The sequence below is a fragment of the Rhinoderma darwinii genome, chromosome 1 (assembly GCF_050947455.1).
Source record: "Rhinoderma darwinii isolate aRhiDar2 chromosome 1, aRhiDar2.hap1, whole genome shotgun sequence".
Classification (NCBI taxonomy): domain Eukaryota; kingdom Metazoa; phylum Chordata; class Amphibia; order Anura; family Rhinodermatidae; genus Rhinoderma; species Rhinoderma darwinii.
In genome coordinates, this window is record NC_134687.1 from 248,289,677 (window position 1) to 248,309,509 (window position 19,833).

Below are 19,833 nucleotides of genomic sequence, written 5' to 3' on the forward strand. Positions count from 1 at the left end.
TTTGGCTTTTGGAGCGTGGATTTTGCTTGTAGTAGTTTTGTTTTGAGTCTTACTGGTGTTTCCGTTTATAATGTGGGGGTACATGTAAGGCGGGCGGAGTATATAAGGGGCATAGACAGGTGGTATAGTGGGGTAAAAAAAAACAATACAATAATCCATAGATGTGTGTTATGCTGGGGAGCAATCCTTTCTGCACAGGCCGGTGTCGCACTAATAAATAGTCTTTACTTATTCCCCTTTTGGTCCACACTCGGCACCTTTGAAGTTTGGGGAATTTTGCTGGGAAAGTGTTGTCCTGGTATAATACGGGCGCCCTCACTTCCAGCAGATATGTTTGGGCCCTCCCCTTCCTGGTTCCCTAATTTTAGGGGCCTTGATAATTCGCCACTTGAAACAGAAGAAACGTTCCCCTCGGGTCGGCACAACTGCATATTTTTATTTCCTGGCTTATTGGTGCCTTGACTAATTTTATTTTTTCATAGACGTAGTGGTATGACGGCTGGTTTGTTGTTGGATGAGCTGTAGTTTTTATTGGTACCATTTTGGGGTACATGCAACTTTTTGATCACTTGTTATCCTTTTTTTTTTGGGAGGCCAGGTGACCAAAAAACAGCAATTCTCGCATATTTTTTTAGTTTTTTTTTATACAGCGTTCACCACGCATTATAAATTACATGTTAGCTTTATTCTGCGGGTCAGTCCGATTCCGGTAGTACCTAATTTATAGCACTTTTTATGTTTTACAACTTTTTGCACAATAAAATAACTTTTGTAAAGAGAATGGATTTTTTCTGTCGCCAAGTTGTGAGAGCCATAACGGTTTTACATTTTTCGACGACGGAGCTGTATGAGGGCTTGTTTTTAGCGAGACGAGTTATAGTTTTTATAGGTACCATTTTTAGGTACATGCGACTTTTTGATCACTTTTTATTTCAATTTTTGGAAGACAAAGTGACCAAAAAATAGCAATTATGTCAGTATTTTTTAGTTTTTTTTTACGGCGTTCACTGTGTGGAATAAATAACATAATATTTTTATAGTTCAGGTTGTTACGGTCGCAGCAATACCAAATATGTATGTCTTTATTATTTTTTTCAATAATAAATGACTTGATAAGGGAAAAAGGGCGATTGTGTTTTGTGTTATTATTTTAAACTTTTATTGTATTTTTTACAACTTTTATTTTTACTTTTTTTACACTTTTTTTTTTTACACTTTTCTTTAGTCCCAGCAGGGGACTTGAAGGTCCAAATGTTTGTTTGATGTTCTAATACATTGCACTACCTATGTAGTGCAATGTATTAGAACTGTCAGTTGTTCACTGACAGCAAGCCGATCAGGCTCCGCCTCCGGGCGGGGCCTAATCGGCTAACGTAATGGCAGATAGGAAGCCATTGTTAGGCATCCTGTTGCCATAGTAGCAGTCGCCAGCCTTGCCATCGCATGGCAAGGCTGCCGATTGCATACAAACCACTTTGATGCAGCGATTGCATTGAATTGCTGCATTGAAGGGGTTAATGGCAGGAATCGGAGCTAGCTCAGGGACCTGCCGATAGATCGGGGTGTCCGCTGTAACATACAGCGGACACCCACTGCTGATGACGCCGGCTCAGCTTCTGAGCCGGAAGCTGAGCCGGCGCCATCTTGCCGATGGTACCGGAAGCCTCCTGGGCCCCGCCGACGACAGGGCATAGGAGGATTCCGTTACAGGCTGATCGGGAGGTAAGCATTAGCCCTCCGATCGCCTTTGCAGCCACCGGCAACCCAGCGATCTCGTTGCTGGGGCGCCGGTGGCTATAAACTCCTCACATGCTGCGATCTCTATTGAACGCAGCATGTGAGGGGTTAATCGGTTGGATCGGAGGCTAGCTCCGGTCCTGGCCGATACCTCAGGGTGCCAGCTGTAACATACAGCTGTCACCCGGCGGTGATGTCGCTGGCTCAGCTCCTGAGCCAGCTTCATCTCCTTCACGTACAGTTACGTGGAGATGCGCGAAAAGACCATCTCCCATCACGTAACTGTACGTGAAATGGCGTGAAGGGGTTAAAAGTTAAAAAAAAAAAAAAAAAACCTTTTCACATTTCCCCCCTAGAGCATAGTAAAAAAAGAAATAAATAAACATAATTGGTATCGCCGCGTCCGTAAAAGTCTGAACTATTACAATATATCATTATTTAACCCGCACGGTGAACGCCGTAAAAAAATAAATTGTAAACGCCAGAATCTCTATTTTTTGGTCACCTAATCTCCCACAAAAAAATGAAATAAAAAGTGATCAAACCGTCGCATGTACACCAAAGTGGTATTATTAAAAACTACAGCTTATCCCACAAAAAATAAGCCCTCATACCACTTAATCGACGGAAAAATAAAAAAGTTATGGCTCTCGGAATTTGGTGACACAAAATAAATTTTCTTTTTTGAACTTAGGTTTTTACTTGTAAAAGTAGTAAAATATAGAAAAAAACCTATATATATTTGGTATTGCCGTAATCGTATTGACCCACAGAATAAAGTTAACATGTTGTTTTAATTGCACAGTGAATTCCGTAAAAACGGCACACAAAAAAACATGGAGGAAACGCTGTTTTTTTCATTTTCTACCCCACAAATAATTTTTGCCCCGTTTCCTAGTACATTATATGGCAAAATAAATGGTGCTATGAAAAACTACAACACTTCTCGCAAAAATCAAGCCCTCATAGTACTATATCAACGGAAAAATAAAGATGTTATGGCTTTTGGAAGGTGGGGAGGAAGGGCTGCGGCGGGAAGGTGTTAAGAAACTCATTACCATAAAGCTAATATAGGTCAAAACACTGCTGTAATCTACATTACAGCACCGATCACATCATGTACAATATAGGGCACTTATAATGTGGTGACAGAGCCTCTTTAATCGCTCCATTTTGGCCAAAAAGAGCATGGTTCACGTGGCTGAGGAAGCTGACCTTAACTCAAACATGGATTTTCCCAGACAGACCAGATCTCCTGTCCGAGGGCCCGGTGGTTCATCCCAACATCAACAGGCTGCATCTTACAGCATGGAGATTGAAAGGATGATTCTCAGAAAGAGAGGTATTTCAGAATCCGTCATTTCCACATTATTAGTGAGTAGGAAACCGGTTACTTCAAAAATATATTTAAGGGTCCGGAAAGCCTTTCTCTCCTTTATTGGAAATTATATAAATCCCTTAACGGATCCTGATATAACCTTGATTCTAGATTTTCTCCAGGCCGGGCTGGACAAAAATCTCAAGCCTAATATGCTAAAGGTACAAGTTTCTGCTCTAAGCTCCTTTTATGATTTCAGGTTAGATGACCACCCCTGGATCAGGAGGTTCCTAATAGTGGCCTCCAGAAGAAAACCTCAAATAAGATCTTCAGTGCCACTATGGTACTTACTGCCATGATCGGTTCATCCTTTGAACATCTAGACTCCCTGTCCATCAAGTTTCTCACTCTAAAGATGACCTTTTTCTAGCTGTTACCACCGCCCGTAGAGTAAGCGAGATTCAAGCCCTCTCCGCCTTCCCTCCTTATAATTTAGTGTTGGAGCATATGGTAATTAAGAAGCCCATACCAGGTTTTCTTACCCAAGGTTATTTCCCCCTTCCATTAAGATCAGGAAATTATTCTTCCCTCCTTCTGTAACTCCCCAAAAAATCCAAAGGAGCAGGAGTTTAATTGCTTAGATGTGAGGAGGTGTTTAGTTCACTACCTAGAGGTCCCAAAAGACTGGAGGTCTTTCGAGAATCTGTAAATTTAATTTCAGGGTCCAAATAGCGGTTCTGCAGCTAGTAGGCCAACAATAGCAAGGGGGATTAAACAGGCCATACACTTAGGCTATGTGGGCCAGAACATTAAACCCCCAGAATTCTTTGGAGCTCATTCCACTAGAGCTGTATCTACTTCTTGGGCAGAAAAAAGCCAACGCATCTCTAGACCAGATTTGCAAGGCGGCTACATGGAGTTCAACCCACACCTTTATTAAGCACTATAGGTTACAGCTGCATTCAGCCTCTGACCTGGCTTTTGGTAGGAAAGTTCTTCAAGTGGTAGTCCCACCCTAAAAACTGGAGTTCTATTTTACATAAAATATCAGAATTTCCCCTATAGAACAGATAGACATAAATACACACAATAGAGTACAAACACTGAATAAACGGGAATAATTTTGGATCTTCAAGTTTGAATCCCTGAGTCCAAATGGACTCAATGAGAAAATAGACTCTGACTAATTTATTATAAAAAAAGAAAAGAAAAAAAATATAAGATACATTCAACAAGACTCGCAGAGAATAAAATATAATTTTCAAAACAATGTAACAATACCATTATCGTGTTCTTCTCCTGGTTGTGTCTTTTGATACCAAGAGGAACTACGACGTCCTAAGAGAAGTCAATAGAAGAAACATCAATAGGATGCACTGAAATAAGTTACCAAAATGAAACTACAACATTTTTAGGGAGAAACACACATCACTCAAGATTAGATACAAAAAGAACCCGTGGAATACAACATGATGTTGCCAGTAAAAATATAAATAATTTTGGAGGTTTCTGCAATTTAAGTTAAAAGATACTTTCTTTACATATTGCTGATAAAAACATTAATAAACAAATTTAAAAAAACAAACGACAGAAAACATATAATAAACTCCTTATCCAAAACAAATATGTGCCGCTGAATGAACCCAAAATAGCTCACTTAGAACGAAGCCGATTCTCGCTCACCTCTTTGAACTCCGACCCTGATAGTCTGACCCGGGTGTGAACCATATGACACGGATATTTAAGATGCATGTTTTAGTAAAAAAAAGTTTATATGCCTGACGAAGACCTCAGCCCGAGGTTGAAACGCGTTGCAGCATATTCTCTCTCACCTCTTTTTATTGTTTTATAAATATACGTAATGTTTAATAAACCATTCATATTTTATCCAATGGGTCTGTAATGAACACGCACCAGCTACACAGAAGCGCCTGATACAAGGAGCTATTTTTTATCCCAAAAAGCACGTTTGAAGGCCACGTAGAGGAAACTCCAGCACAGGAGGCATCCACCGTGGGTCCGCTCCAGAGGCTAGCACAGTGTACCGGAAAGTTCACCAGACGAGCAATAAAGTCAAGTTGTGCTGTTGATCCTGCACAACTACATCAGGTGAGTTGATTACAACTTCACCATACAAAAAATACCATCAGTACATACAACATCACCCCAGAGGAGCGCCATCTCTCTCTTTTTTTCGTTCCTTTTTAAAGCATGGCAATGATTGGGAATAGGCAGCCATACAAACGCTTATTCACCTGATCATTGGCCCATGTTTGACCCCTTAATGACCAGCCTATTTTAGACCTTAATGACCAAGCCATTTTTTACGTTTTTCCATAGTCGCATTCCAAGAGCTATAACTTTTTTTATTTTTGCGTCGACATAGCTGTATAATGTCTTGTGCTTTGCGGGACAAGTTGCAGTTTTTAATAGCACCATTTTGGGGTACATAGAATTTGATTACTTTTATTAACTTTTTTTTGGGGGGGGGGGGGGGGGAATAGAAAAAAAACTTGCAATTTCGCCACACATTTTTGCGTCCTAAATTTACACCGTTTACCATGTGGTATAAATAACACTAACTTTATTCAGTGGGTTGTTGTGATTGCAACAATACCAAATTCTTATCACTGATCAAATATTTTTTTAAGGCAGGATTCAAAGAAAACAGCAATTTTTGCATGTTTATTTTTTATTTTTTACGACGTTCACCGAGCAGGTTAAATGATAGCTGGGGTCGTTACGGACCAAACGTGTAACTTTTTACTTTTATTTTGTTTTTTAATAATAAAGCAGTTTGTAAGGGGAAAAAGTGTGTTCTTCATATTTTTTAAACTTTTTATACTAGTCCCACTAGGGGACTTCACTATGGGATTATCCGATCGCATTTATAATACACTGCAATACTTCTGTATTGCAGTGTATTATGCCTGTCCGTGTAAAACGGACAGGCATCTGCTAGGTCATGCCTCTGGCATGACCTAGCAGGCATTTACTACAGGCAGACCTGGGGGCCTTAATTAGGCCCCCGGTTGCCCTCTGAGACACAGACACTCGGCGATCTTATCACCGGGTGTCTGTGGGAGAGGGAGCTCCCTCCCTCTCCAAAACAACTCAGATGCGGCGCTCGCTATACTGATATCGATTTCACCCGTTCGAGCAGGGATGTCCCCAGCCCTCAGCTACCTCTGGTATCTGTGAGCAGGGAGATTTAACGGCTTCCTGCTCTGTTTATTTATTCCGATGCAGCGCCGTAAAAAGGCCTATGCATCGGAACAAAACCCGTTAGTGGCCGCCGTAAAAATACTATCGGGCGGTCACTAGCGTGTTAAGGCCATGTAAGTAGTATATTTTTGTTTGTAACAAACAAGATGGAACACCATCAGAAGCATAAAAGCTTCCCTGTTTTCCACTAAAGATCCTATCTCTAAAAAATGTTTTAAATAAAACTTATGCAAACCATCCATAGCAGGTTGGAATCAAAGGAGTTGTCCAGGTTGGGGGCTGTTTTTTATATGGACGTATCCACAGAATAGGTCATCAGTAAAGGGTCGGTGTGAGTCCGTCGGAGACCCGCTGTCACTGAATCAGACAGTCCCGCAGACCTGACTAATTTAGGTCTTAGGGTATGTGCACACGATAACTGCAATTACGTCTGAAATTACGGAGCTGTTTTCAGGAGAAAACAGCTCCTGAATTTCAGACGTAATTGCATGTACTCGCGTTTTGCAGGGCATCTTTTACGGACGTAATTTGGAGCTGTACGTCATTGGAGTCAATGAAAAACGGCTCCAATTACGTCCCAAGAAGTGTCCTGTACTTCTTTTGACGAGGCTGTAATTTTACATGCCGTCTTTTGACAGCGACGCGTAAAATGACAGGTCGTCAGCACAGTACATCGTAAAGCCCATTGAAAGTAATGGGCAGATGTTTGCCGACGTATTGGAGCCGTTTTTCAGACTTAATTCGAGGCGTAAAACGCCTCCATTACGTCTGAAAATAGGTTGTGTGAACCCAGCCTTAGCGCACAATACAGGTGCTCTGTATACAGAATACAAAGAGAGATCTTTGGATTCTTATATTTAAGTGCGAACATGTTTTAGAAAGGCAGCAAACAGTTATTTGCCCTTGCCATCGAACCCCTGGCAGTGGCTATCCGCCATTCCCGATATACATGCTATCATGAGAGGCTGCATGGAAAAAATATCTTTATATGCAGATGACACTTGTGTACTTGGCGGATGATGATCCTTCCTTGGCTTCTCTCTTTGAGCTGATCGATACATTTGGTAGTTTTTCTGGTCTATCGGTTAATCGGGCCAAAATCTGTTATGTTTCTACTTACTCCTGGTTATTGCTCCTGCCAGGACCTCCCTGTACCATTGCAGATAGTCTCGCAATTTACATATTGGGGGATTGAAATCTCCCTTCGGGTATGTGCACACGACCTATTTTCAGACGTAATGGAGGCATTTTACGCCTGAAAAGACTGCTCCAATACATCTGCAAACAGCTGCCCATTGCTTGCAATGGGTCTTCCGATGTTCTGTGCAGATGGTGTAATTTTACGCGTCGCTGTCAAAAGACGGCGCGTAAAATTACGCCCGTGTCAAGGAAGTGCAGGACACGTTTTTGGAGCCGTTTTTCATTGACTCCAATGAAGAACAGCTCCAATTACGTCCGTAAAAGACGCCGCGAAAAACTCGAGTACATGCAAAAACGTCTGAAATTTAGGAGCGGTTTTCTCCTGAAAACAGCTCCGTCATTTCAGATGTATTTTGCGTTGTGTGAACATACCCTCAATCTAACAAGATATAGGGAACTGAACCTTGACCCTTTGGTGGTAGCCACTGAGAGACAGTTGAACACCTGGCGGAACCTTCCTCTGTCACTGTATGGAAGGATTAATTTATTTAAGATGATATACTTAAGTTTTTATTCCTATTTCGGGCTTGTCCTATTGTGTTATCCCAAAAATTCTTTAAACAGCTTGATAGCATACTGCGATCGTTTTATTGGCAGGGTCGAGTTCCTAGGTTCAGCCGGAGTCTGTTGCAGGCCCCTAAACGACAGGGGGGGGAATGGCGGGGCCAAATCTTCATGGTTATTATTTAGCTTCTCAGCTGGTGAGGGCTCGTTGGGGTGATAGCTATAGATATGAGTAATGCAGCCACCGCACTGGCTGGGGCGCTTATGACTTCTTATGAAAGTCTGACAAATTTGCTATACAGATTTAAATCCCCGAGCTGTGTGCCACTGCCACTTCGGATGGTGGCTGTAGCCTGGAGGACAGCGCACGCTCTACTAAAGGTCAGTACGGTCCCCTCGTACTCCACTATGGAGTAATCCTTGGTTGCCTCATCTTGAATCTTTGCCGGGAGCGGTGATGTGGTCCGGGGCAGGGGTCAAATTTCTGGGGCAGGTATGTAATGCAGATTCTGGCTTGGTATCTTTTTCACAACATCAGGATAGGTATAACATTTCAAAGACATGTTTTTTTCATTATCTCCAGCTACGGCATGCCTGGTGTGCCTAATTTGGCTCTACGTCGCTTCAGGTGGGTTTCTCTTGATTGGAGGACCTTATTGGTGCTCCAGACCTCTCAAGGGTCCTCACTCAATTGTACACCTTCATTACATATATGGGTGCTAGACCCTTTGATAAGGCATTTCTGCAATGGAGGGATGATGTCCCTAATTTGAAAGAGGACTGGCAGGAGGTAGAATCCTCCTTTTTTGATTCAGTGGTGAGTGCAAGGGAATTTCCAATAGTCTCTGTTCTTGCATAGGATGGGCGCATTGGCTTCAGATAGTTGTTTTCGATGCCAGTCGTTAGTTGGTACCTTTCTACATTGTGTGTGATTGTGTCCCAGAGTTGCCCCCTTTTGGTCGGAGGTAATAGAATTTCTACATACCCATTATGAGTTTCCGCGTCGTCTTACCCCTCAGATGTGCCTATTGGGCATTATGGATGAGTTATACAAAACCACTATAAGATATTCTTTTGCTTTATTTTTTGTGCCTGGCAGAATAGAATTATGGCTTGGAAGAGCACAGAACGTCCGAGTTGAATACACTGGCTGCAACTAGTAAATAAATATGTACCCATGTATAAGAAGCTATACCTTAGCAGGAAATGTCAGGATAAATTTGGTCAAGGTGGTTGGAGACTGCGGTCTAATTGTCACTTGAACGTGTCGGGATGTGGGGGGGGGGAGGGGGTTAGAGCACAAGGATGATTGTGTGTGTATGGTAGTTTTGATTGAGCTAGGCTCTTGGGGACAATAATTGTACATGTCTTGTGTCATGTACTATCTGCCTGCGGCTCCCAGGACATCGAGAGTTACTCGCTCGGGCGTCGCCTGGCCTGGCAGACTGAGGCAGTCTGCAGCCAACAGGAGCTCAGGCCAATCAAAGCCTGGCTGATGTTCCTGAGCTCCCGCCTTCTCCTTATTTAGTTCAGCCTGGGATAGTAGGACTTTGTAATTAGTTACCTTGCCTGGTGCTTTCCCTTGTTTCAGACTCCCCTGAGCGACTTGCATTTTGACTCCTTGTGACCTGACCCCAGCTGGACTCCTGACTTTTCTTTGTTCCGCTCTCTCCCGGTTTGACCCTGCCTGCCTGACTCCGCCGTTTGCGTTCGTGGTGCAATTGCCCTGCCTCTCCCTCAGTGTACTTCCCAGGTGACCCTTTGTTATTTCGTACTGTCTCTGTCTTATCAGTTTCACTTGTACCAGAATAGGGAATGCCGCCCAGTTGTGCGCAGTCGTTTATGTCGGGTCGTACAAGTAGGTAGGGACAGAGGTTTAGGAAGAACAGGGACCACACTGTTCACTGTGTATTTGTTCATGACATCTTGTATCGGTTATATACTGAATCGGCTCTAGATCGACATTTCTATATGATACTAATGCCTGTCTGAATGTCTTGTTTTGTATTACTTGTATATTGGTACGTGTTTTGTACAACAAGAGTTTTGAAAATAAAGCATTTAAAAAAAAAAAGAGAAAAGGCGGCAAACAGATTTATATATATAGATTTATTTTTAACACTAACATCACAGGACAAATAGTTTAAGAGCTTCAGAGTTTTGGTTCAGATGTAATAAATTCCCATCCGTCCCTTTTTGAGCTCTTGGCTAGAGCAGCTAAGACACCAAGTGCCACACATGCCGAGGTCCCAGTCGCATAACTGTGAGCTGTGAATAGTAAAGCAGAGTTAGTGAGGGGAAACAATGCTGTATACATAAACTCAGATGTTTCCTGCATATTTTGTATGAGTTTGCAATGACTTATTTGTGGTTTAAGACACGAACAGTGCAGACAGTACAGTATTCAATTACAGTTTATTCTAATCAGTCCTATTGATCCACACTGATCGCAACACCGCAGAAGAAATGCTAGCACAGGCTTCCAGTATCCGTAGTTTCAGTTGCTGCACATCTCGTATCTTCACAGCATAGACAATTGCCTTCAGATGACTCCAAAGATAAAAGTCTAAGGGGGTCAGATCGGGAGGCATTTCTTCTGCGGTGTTGCTATCAGTGTGTGAAGAGTGGGAGAAGAGGGTTGCATTGACAATCCAACACAATGGGCAGCACTTTGAACACATTTTATAAGTGGTCGGAAACTTGTAAATAACTCATGAAAGAATAAAGTAACGTTAAAACCAAGCACACCATTGTTTTTCTTGTGAAATTCTCGATAAGTTTGATGTGTCATATGACCCTCTTCCCATTGAAAAAACTAAAGTTGGATACAAAATGGCCGACTTCAAAATGGCCGCCATGGTCAACACCCAGCTTGAAAAGTTTCCCCCCTCCCATAAACTAATGTGCCACAAACAGGAAGTTAATATCACCAACCATTCCCATTTTATTTAGGTGTATCCATATAAATGGCCCATCCTGTAGTCCTCTCATACCTCATTTATTCCTTCCCCAGGAGTAAGCACACCTTGTCTGTGACTGTCACTTTACTAGAGGGGCTGATTGTCATTTTACTGTGAGTGGGGGGCTGATGGTCTTTGAGTGGTTTCCGCCTCTGACCTCCCATTGAAATTAATAGGAGGCAGAAAATACCTGTGGCGCTTGTTTGGAGCTTTTTTTGCCTGCGGTTTTTGCATTCGCTTCAACGGCTTAAAAAAAAATGTGGGCAAAACACACCGAAAAAAAAAGCGTCAAACAATGCAGTCAATTCAAAATATGCCTCAAGATTCTTTTAGGAATTTTGAAGTAGATTTTTTTTTTCTGCCTTACAAAAAACGCAGTGTAAACATACCCCTAGAGTGTAGTGCTTGTTTTTAGCGTTTTGTAAACAATTTTTGGGAAGGGTGCCCTGAGGATGTTATTTTTTTCCCAGGGGTGCCTCGAGCCTGAAAAGGTTGGGAAGCTCTTATACTGTACTAATACATACCATGGGAGGTGGTGGTGGTGGCATTTATGGATGGGTACAAGAACCAAAGTTACAATAAGTGTCCCCTTATCCAGAAGGCTTACAAGCAGAAAAATTAGAAAACTGATATTTATGCAACACTACAATAACTTTAAATTTCATTCTGGAATGAGGCTTCAAATTACAAAACATCCAATCCCAGGCATTGTGGACATGGCCAGGCTCTCACCTCTCATTTTAAAATGAAAAACCGATCCTTAAGAGGTCTATATTATAGAAGAATACTTACTTCTAATTCCAAGAAAGGCACCAGAGACACAACCCCCTACAAAGTAATTGGCCAAGTCATCTGGTTTCTCCCGAATCTGAGCTGTGACACAGGTAGTGATCCCAAAAATTGCACCAAGGGAAGCTAACAGAGACCGAGAAAAAAAATACATTGAAATCAGAATGTTTCTCACGAAAACAACCCCTTTATAAATAGAAGCTGACCCAGTGATCAGCTGATATCTCCATTAAAGCCGGTCATACATTACCACTTTGACAACTGCTGGGAAGGATAGTAGTATTACAGGCGGACATTCAAATGAACGGCTGACCATTTAAAACATTGCTGGGTTAGGTCCACCACAGCGAGAGGTGCTATTTCCGAGTGGCTCATCTCTCGTTCATAGAGAGGCGGGCCACCTCTTTGACATTAAAGGCTGTGTACACCTTTAAAATAGTTAAATATATGATTGGTGCAGTTTTCTGAATACGTTATTAAAAATTATTTGTACTATTTGAGATACTGCTGCTTTGTAGTATCTAGTGCTGGAACCTGTATCAGTCAGGTCAGCAGCAATGACTGTTTTAGGGTCAGCGGATCCTGCGTCTATGACACGCAGAATAGAGCGGTTATCAATCACATGTGATAGATTACATTTGGATCCAGCGAGTCAGAGATACGCAGGACCCGCTGTCACTGAACCAGTCAGTCCCGCAGACCTGACGGATTCAAGTCTTATCACACGACACAGCTGTATTGTTTACAGAATACAAAAGAAGCTGCATCTCAAAGTAAAAGTTATAATTAATAAAAAGTATTTGGAAAGTTACACCCATCACTCAGATAGACCTTTTTTTTTAGAAAAAAACCAAAAACTATTTAAAAAGGAGGTGCCAGATTGATATTTTTACTAAATAGTTCTCATATTTCACACGCCTTCCATTTTGTGCCATTCACTTGTGATAAGTGGGGATCTAATCCCCCTGGATCCCCAGTGATCAGCAAAATGAAAAGACCACTTCCCCTTCACTGGACTTACCAACAAAGTCCTGTCTATGTGTGTGCGGCTGTACCTAGTACTGAAGTTCAATCCCATTTCAAATGACAAACATCAGACAAAGATTGGCTATGTACTCTCCTTGGGATGTGATGCCTATGGCAGTAAACATGTATGATTGTCTGCATCTCCCCCGACTCCCCTATCAGCCATGGATCTTATGCATATGGCTAGATTTAGGAATAGACAAGACTTATCCACTTAATCTGCAAGACTATGAAAACGTTATGGAATCGGAGAAAAAAAACCAATCATTTTATTATACATAGTTAGTGCGGCTGAAAAAAAGACACATGTCCATCAAGTTCAACCAATGGTAGATTTACATTTTTATTTTTTAACCCCTTAATGTCCGCCACTACGCCTTTTCTCTGTGCTCTGACATAAGTCCGGCACGGGTGTCCTGTGCCGGCTAAAGGGGGTGTGCGGCGGTCTATAGCCAGCCGAACACCTGCACTAACGGGTGGGATAGATTTCAACATCGATCTCACCCGTTTAACTTCTTAGATGCGGCGCTCAATAGTGAGGGCCGCATCCAAGTGGATATGGAGGGAGGGTGCTCCCTCTCTCACCCCGTCAGCACCCTGCGATTGCAATCGCAGGGTGCCAATGGCTTCTATGGCAGCTGGGGGCCTGATAAAAAATAAAATAGAAGAATTCCACAGCACTGGACCACAGATGGGTGTACGCCTCAATAGGACCTGGTCCACGGTCATCAATATTGGGCAAACAAAAATAGACAAGGAAGCAGCACTTCCAAAAAGACCGCTTTAATCACCCGTGACATTTAACAAAGGCCCCCAGGTCTGCCTGTAGTGGATGCCTGCTAAGCCATGCCTGAGGCATTACCTAGCAGGTGCATGTCCGTTTTACACTGACAGGGAATATGCTGCAGTACAGAAGTATTGCAGTGTATTGTAAAAGCGATCAGAAGATCGCATAGTGATGTTCCCTAGTGGGACTAAAAATACTTTAATATGGAAAAATAAAAAAAAACTATGAATGCCATAAAAGATAAAATAAAAACAATGCCAGAATTGCTGGTTTCTGTTCATAAAAAAAAAAAAAAAAAAAAAAAAGTGATCAAAAAGTCAACTGTACTCAAATAATACTGATAAAAACCAGAAGTCGTCCCGCAAAAAACAAGCCCTCATACAGCTGCATCAGCGTAAAAATAAAACCATTATGGCTCTTGAAACATGGCGACTGTTTAAAAGTAATAAAAACATACAAAATCTATATAAATTTGGTATCGCCACAATCCTAATGACCCACTGAATAAAGTTATTTTATTTATACCACACAGTAAACGACGTAAATCTAAGACGCAAAAAAAAAAAAAAAGAGAAGTGGCAAAATTTGTTTTTTTTTTTCCATTTCCCCCCCAAAAAAAGTTAATCAATAAATTATATGTAACCCATAATGGTGCTGTTAAAAAATACAACTTGTCCCGCAAAAACCAAGAACTTATACAGCTATGTCGACGCAAAAATAAAAATAAAAACGTTATAGCTCTTGGAATGAGACTATGGAAAAACTTCAAAAAATAGCTTGGTCATTAACCCAAGTTGGCATGTTCATTTTTCAAATGTGACGTGTCACTTTATGTGGTAATAACTCTGGAATGCTTATACCTAACCAAGCATTTCTGAGATTGTTTTCTCATGACACATTATACTTTGAGTTAGTGGTAAAATTTTGTCGATACATTCAGTATTTTATTGTGGAAAACACCAAAATTTTGCGAAAAACACAAACTTAGCATTTCTCTAAATTTAAATGTATCATCCTTTTAATTTTTCTAGGATGTTACAAGGCTTAGAACTTTGACCCCACAGAATTTATTGGAATTAGGCCGTAAAAATGAATATCCAATTTTTTTCCAAAGTTTAATATTTCTCTTTCCTCAGTGATAAAAGAAGACGCGCCCCAACATTTGTAAAGCAACTTTTCCAGAGTACGGAAACACCACACATGTGGTCATAAACAGCTGTCTTGACACACAGCAGGGCTCAGAAATGCAGATTTTGCTGGATTAGTTTTCGGACGCCATGTCGCATTTGCAAAACCCTAAAAAAGGTACCAGAGTACAGTGGAAGCCCCCAAGAAGTGACCCCATTTTGGAAACTACACCTCTCAAGGCATTTAACATTTGAATGGACATATGACAGCTCAGAAGTGAAGAGCAACATGCGCATTTGAGGTCTATTTTGGTTATTTTCAGAGCATTGGCCCACAATTGCAGGGCTCTGAGGTCAAATAGTAAAACAAACCCCCAAGTAGTGACCCACATTTTGGAAACTACACCCCTTGAGGCATTTTAAAGGGTGTAGTGAGCATTTTGCCCCCCACAGGTGTTTTTCCATTACTAATTAATGCGCAGTGGATGGTGCAAAGTGAAAATTGCAATTTTCCGCCGATATGCCACTTTAGTGCACAATATGTTGTGCCCAGTTTGTGCCACTGAAGACACACACCTCGTAAACTGCTAAGCGGGTTCTCCCGGCTATGGCTATGCCATATATGTGGACATAAACTGTTTGGGCACGCTGTAGGCTTCGGAAGGAAAGGAGCACCATTTGGAGCGCATATTTTGCTTGGGGTTTTGCTGGTATTTTAGTTTATAATGTGGGGCATATGTAATCTGTGCGGAGTACATCAGGGCATAATAAGAGGGTATAATAATGGGGTAAATAAATAATATTTCAGAGATACGTGGCCAGTGTCGCACTGATAAATAATTGTTTTTATTTTTCAGTCCAAAAAAACTGTGTAAGGCCTTATTCACACGAATATGTCAGTTTTGCGCGTGCAAAAAACGCTGCGTTTTGCTTGTAAAAAAGTTTAGTGTGACGTGTATATGGTGCGTGACTGCGTGATTTTCGCGAAGCCAGCATCATTAGGACACTTTTTTTATGTGACGACACAGTCAAGGAGGGGATTTTAGGTTTCCCTTCTCTTCTTTACCAGCTGTAGCGCGAATCACGCGCGTCACCCGGAAGTGCTTCCGTGTGCCGTGCGCGATTTGCACGCACCCATTGACTTCAATGGGTGCGTGCAGCACGAAACACTGGTAAGTATAGGACATGTCGTGAGCTTTACGCAGCGCACATATGTTGCGTGAAAATCACTGACAGTCTGAACGGGCCCATTCACTAACGGACGTATAACACATTCGTGTGAATAAGGCCTAAGGGCTTGTTTATTGCGAGACGGTTTATAATTTTTATTGGAAATATTTTGGGGTACATGGGACTTTATGATCACTTTTTATTCCGTGTTTGGTGAGGGGTGGTGATAAAAAAAAAAAAAAAATAGCGATTATGGCATTGTTTTTTTGCGGTGTTCACAGTGTGGGAAAAAAACATTACAGTTTTATAGATTGGGTCGTTATGGACACAATGATGCCAAATATGTGTACTCTTTTTTTTTAATGGTTTCCTTTTTTTCCTATAATAAGACTTGAAACTTTTCTTTTTACACTTCTATTAAACTTTTTTTTTTCGTCCCACTATGGGACTTCAGGGCCTGCACCTCTGATCTTTACTCGAATGCATTTCACTACCCACGTAGTGCAATGCATTAGAGCTGTCAGTCATTCACTGACAGCAAGCCTATTAGGTCCCATCTGTGGGCGGGGCCCGATAGGCTATCGTACGTGGCAGACCAGGAGGCCATTATTAGGCCTCTGGTTGCCATAGCAACGATCACAATGTCGATGCCGATCGCTACAAACCACTAAGATGATCGCTTTTGATCGCGTCATTTAAGGGGTTAATGGCAGGCATCGGAGCTAGCTCCATTCCCTGCCGTTACAGCACGGTGTCAGCTGTAACATACAGCTGACACCAGCGGCTGATGTCACAGGCTCAGGTTCTGAGCCTGTGCCATCTTGTCACTGCGGCCGGACGCCTTTTAGGCCCCTGGGCGGGACCTAACAGGCATCCGTTCTAGCCAGACAGGAGGCCAGTCAGGCCTCCGGTCTGCCGGAGCAGTAATCGGAACCCCGCTGCATTTAAGGGGTTAATCGTCCGGATCAGAGGCTAGCTCCGGTCCTGGCCTTGAAGCAGTGATAACGTTAAGCTATCACTGCTGTCAGCAGACGTTAACAGTCCACCACCCATGATGTAATAGTACGTCACAGGGCTTAAGGTTTAAAATAGGCCAGCCATTAAGGGGTTAATATGCACATTTTGTATGCATTTGTGCTCACAATTATATAGAATAGCACTCTTAACAGTTATGTAACATGGATTTTGATATTAGGTTTGTGTCATCACCGTATTTTCAATTTAAAAGCCTTGTGAGATGATCTGTGTATGCTCCCAAACACCAGGCAGATATCTCTAAGGCTGCGTTCACACTGAGTTTTTTGCAGGAGGAAAATTCCTCCTGCAAAAACGGCTCCAGACGGTTTTTGCACAGTGGTTTGACAAAAACTCGTCAAAACACTCGTCGAGGCGTTTTTATCCTCTGACTAATTGAAATGGGGTTTTGGAGGCGGAAACCGCCTCAAGATGGGTCATGACGCTTTTTACCGCAACACATTTTTTTTTTACTCGTGAACTCATTCAACTCCCATTGAAATCAATCGGAGGCATTTTCGGGCGGTTTTTGTGGAGTTTTGCGGCACTGTTTCCGCGTCAAACTTGTCAAAAAAAAACTCAGTGTGAACAGGGCCTAAAAGCAGTAAAGAATATTGCACATGACTAAAAACGTTTGCAAGCTCAGCATATGCAGGTTGAGGTATTTTTTGGGGACATCTGTCCCCCCCCCCATCGTGGTAAGCCCGATCACCTCAACTTTACACCTTTTAAAAGGTCATACTGCAAAAACAAATATAAAACACAACTAATAAAGAGGAGCGGTACATGTTTTTTTTTTATAGCAGTTTTTTTTTTCTTTCCAAAAACAGTTGTTAAAAGGGATTGTCCGAGAATCGACAACTATTACCTATCCACAGGTTGTGTTAATTTTGAGATTGCTGGGACCACCGATCGCGAGAATGGGGGTCCCCCAGATCTTCCTTACTGCACCCCTGCATTGGAAGGGAGCGGCAGTCGAGCATGTGCCCACCACACCAGTTAATCTCTATGGGTGCAATATAGAAACAGCCAAGTGCTGTACTCCGCTCCTTCTACCCAGTGCATAGGGGAGAATAGTCTAGTCTAGAAACACCCCTCTGACGTTCCTGGGAGATATCATGGTTTCCACAAATAAAAGGTAATTCTTTGTACGATGAAAAGTTCTACAATTTTCCAACATATTTCTCTACAATGCACCTTTGTGTCCCTCACATGTCCATTGACAGAATTCTAACACGACCTTAAAAATGGGGACCGCAATTACGGACCCATTCACTTCTATTGTCCAGACGTTTATTTACGCAAAGGAGTCCAGGCCATAGAAGTGTACCGCAAAAGATAGGACATATCCTATATTTTGCTTTTTACGGGCCATGCTCCCATACTTTGTATGGGAGCAAGGGCCGAGAATATGGGCGGCTGTCCACAGCCGGCCGTGCCCGCAATCGTGGCCGTGATTACAGGCATGGCCGTGGTAAGTTCAGATGTCTGTTATTCCTTTGCAAGTCCTCAAAAAAAAAATGTGCACGTGTAAGGCCCTGTTCACATAAGCGTTGCGCTTCCGTTGAAGGGTTCCGTCGGGTTAACCCCTCAACTGAAAGCTTAGCTTCCGTTTGCATCACTAGCGCAGTCGATTTTTTTTGGGGGGGGGGGGTGATAAAGAAAACAAAACAGCTATTGCCCCACTTTTTTGCGTCTTAAATCTACGCCGTTTACAGTGTGGGATAAGTAACTTTATTCAGCGGGTCGTTGTGATTGCGACGATACCAAGTTTATATCTTTTTTTCTTATGTTTTACTACTTTTACACAGTAAAAACTTTTCCACATTTCTGTGTGTCTCGCCATATTTAAAGAGCCATAACTTTATTTTTCTGCTGATGCAGCTTTAGGAGGCCTTTTTTTTTGCAGGACGACTTGTAGTTTATTCCTACCATTTTGGAGAACATGCAACTTTTTATAAAAAAAAATTGTGAAGACAAAATGGACAGAAAACAGCAATTATGGCATTGTTTTTTTATGGCGTTCACCATGCGGGTTAAATAATAGTTTTATAGTTGGGGTAGTTATGGACGCAGCGATACCAAATATGTGTAACTTTTTAAAGTTTTTTCATAAAACCATAAGGGGGAAAAAGTGCGTTTTCAATTTTTTTTACTTGGGATTTTTATAGATTATATACTTTGCCTTTCTTTTTTTAGTCCCACTGGGGGACTTTACGGTGCGATCATTTGATCGCTTTTATAATACACTGCAATATTTCTGTATTAGGCCTGATTCAGACGAACGTGTCTGTTCTGCGTCCGAAAATGGACCGTATTTCATGCGTTTTAGTTCCGTGTGCTTTCAAATGTCGTCCGTGTGTTATCCGTTGATTTTCACGCAACCATTGACTTCAATAGGAGACGTGGTCCGCAAAGACGGATCAAAATAGGACATGTAGCGAGTTTCACGCAACCGATACGCTGCGTGAAAAAAACTGAGTAATACATGATTACAGTACAGGACAGTTTTCCCACAGCGAGGCAGTGACACCTGGCGTCATAGATAACTATGATGCTAGGAGCCCGGCTCACTGCAGTTTGTTCGGTCCGGGAAATGCGGCCGACATACGGACCGTATATCACGGACCGATCACGCTCGTGTGAATCCGGCCTAAAGGTCAGGTTATCACGGCTGGGGGAGAAAATGGGGACCCCTACCGATCTAGCTGTTATCACCAATCAAGTGGATATACCCCTTTAAAGGAGGTAATCAGACGCTTGGCTGGGGTGAATACACACGTAGAAAAGAAGACGGCACGGCACTCACCATTTGCAAAAGGTTTCTCTTTATTCCAAGATTGAGGCAGGCAACACGGGATTCAAAAGACAACAGAGCCAACTGTTTCACGTCCTTCAGACGCTTTATCAAGGCATTTGCAAATGGTGAGTGCCGTGCGGTCTTCTTTTCTACATGTTGTCATTTGCGGAAACTAA

General features: G+C 42.2%; 2 protein-coding genes across 2 annotated transcripts in view; both read right to left on the minus strand.

Annotated features, from left to right (window-relative positions):
- Positions 1-4,361, minus strand: part of MED11 (mediator complex subunit 11) — an 81,987-nt gene extending 77,626 nt beyond the window's left edge. The window contains exon 1 of the mRNA XM_075850148.1: positions 4,337-4,361. The gene's annotated coding sequence lies outside the window, so the exon portion shown is untranslated. The remainder of the gene's footprint in view (positions 1-4,336) is intronic.
- A 5,713-nt stretch (positions 4,362-10,074) lies between these two features.
- The window catches only part of NDUFA11 (NADH:ubiquinone oxidoreductase subunit A11), a 51,992-nt gene continuing 42,233 nt past the window's right edge, over positions 10,075-19,833 (minus strand). The window contains exons 3-4 of the mRNA XM_075850173.1: positions 11,737-11,859; positions 10,075-10,252 (exon numbers count right to left, since the gene is read on the minus strand). Of these exons, the coding sequence (XP_075706288.1) occupies positions 10,137-10,252; positions 11,737-11,859 (239 nt within the window). The 3' untranslated portion in view covers positions 10,075-10,136. The remainder of the gene's footprint in view (positions 10,253-11,736; positions 11,860-19,833) is intronic.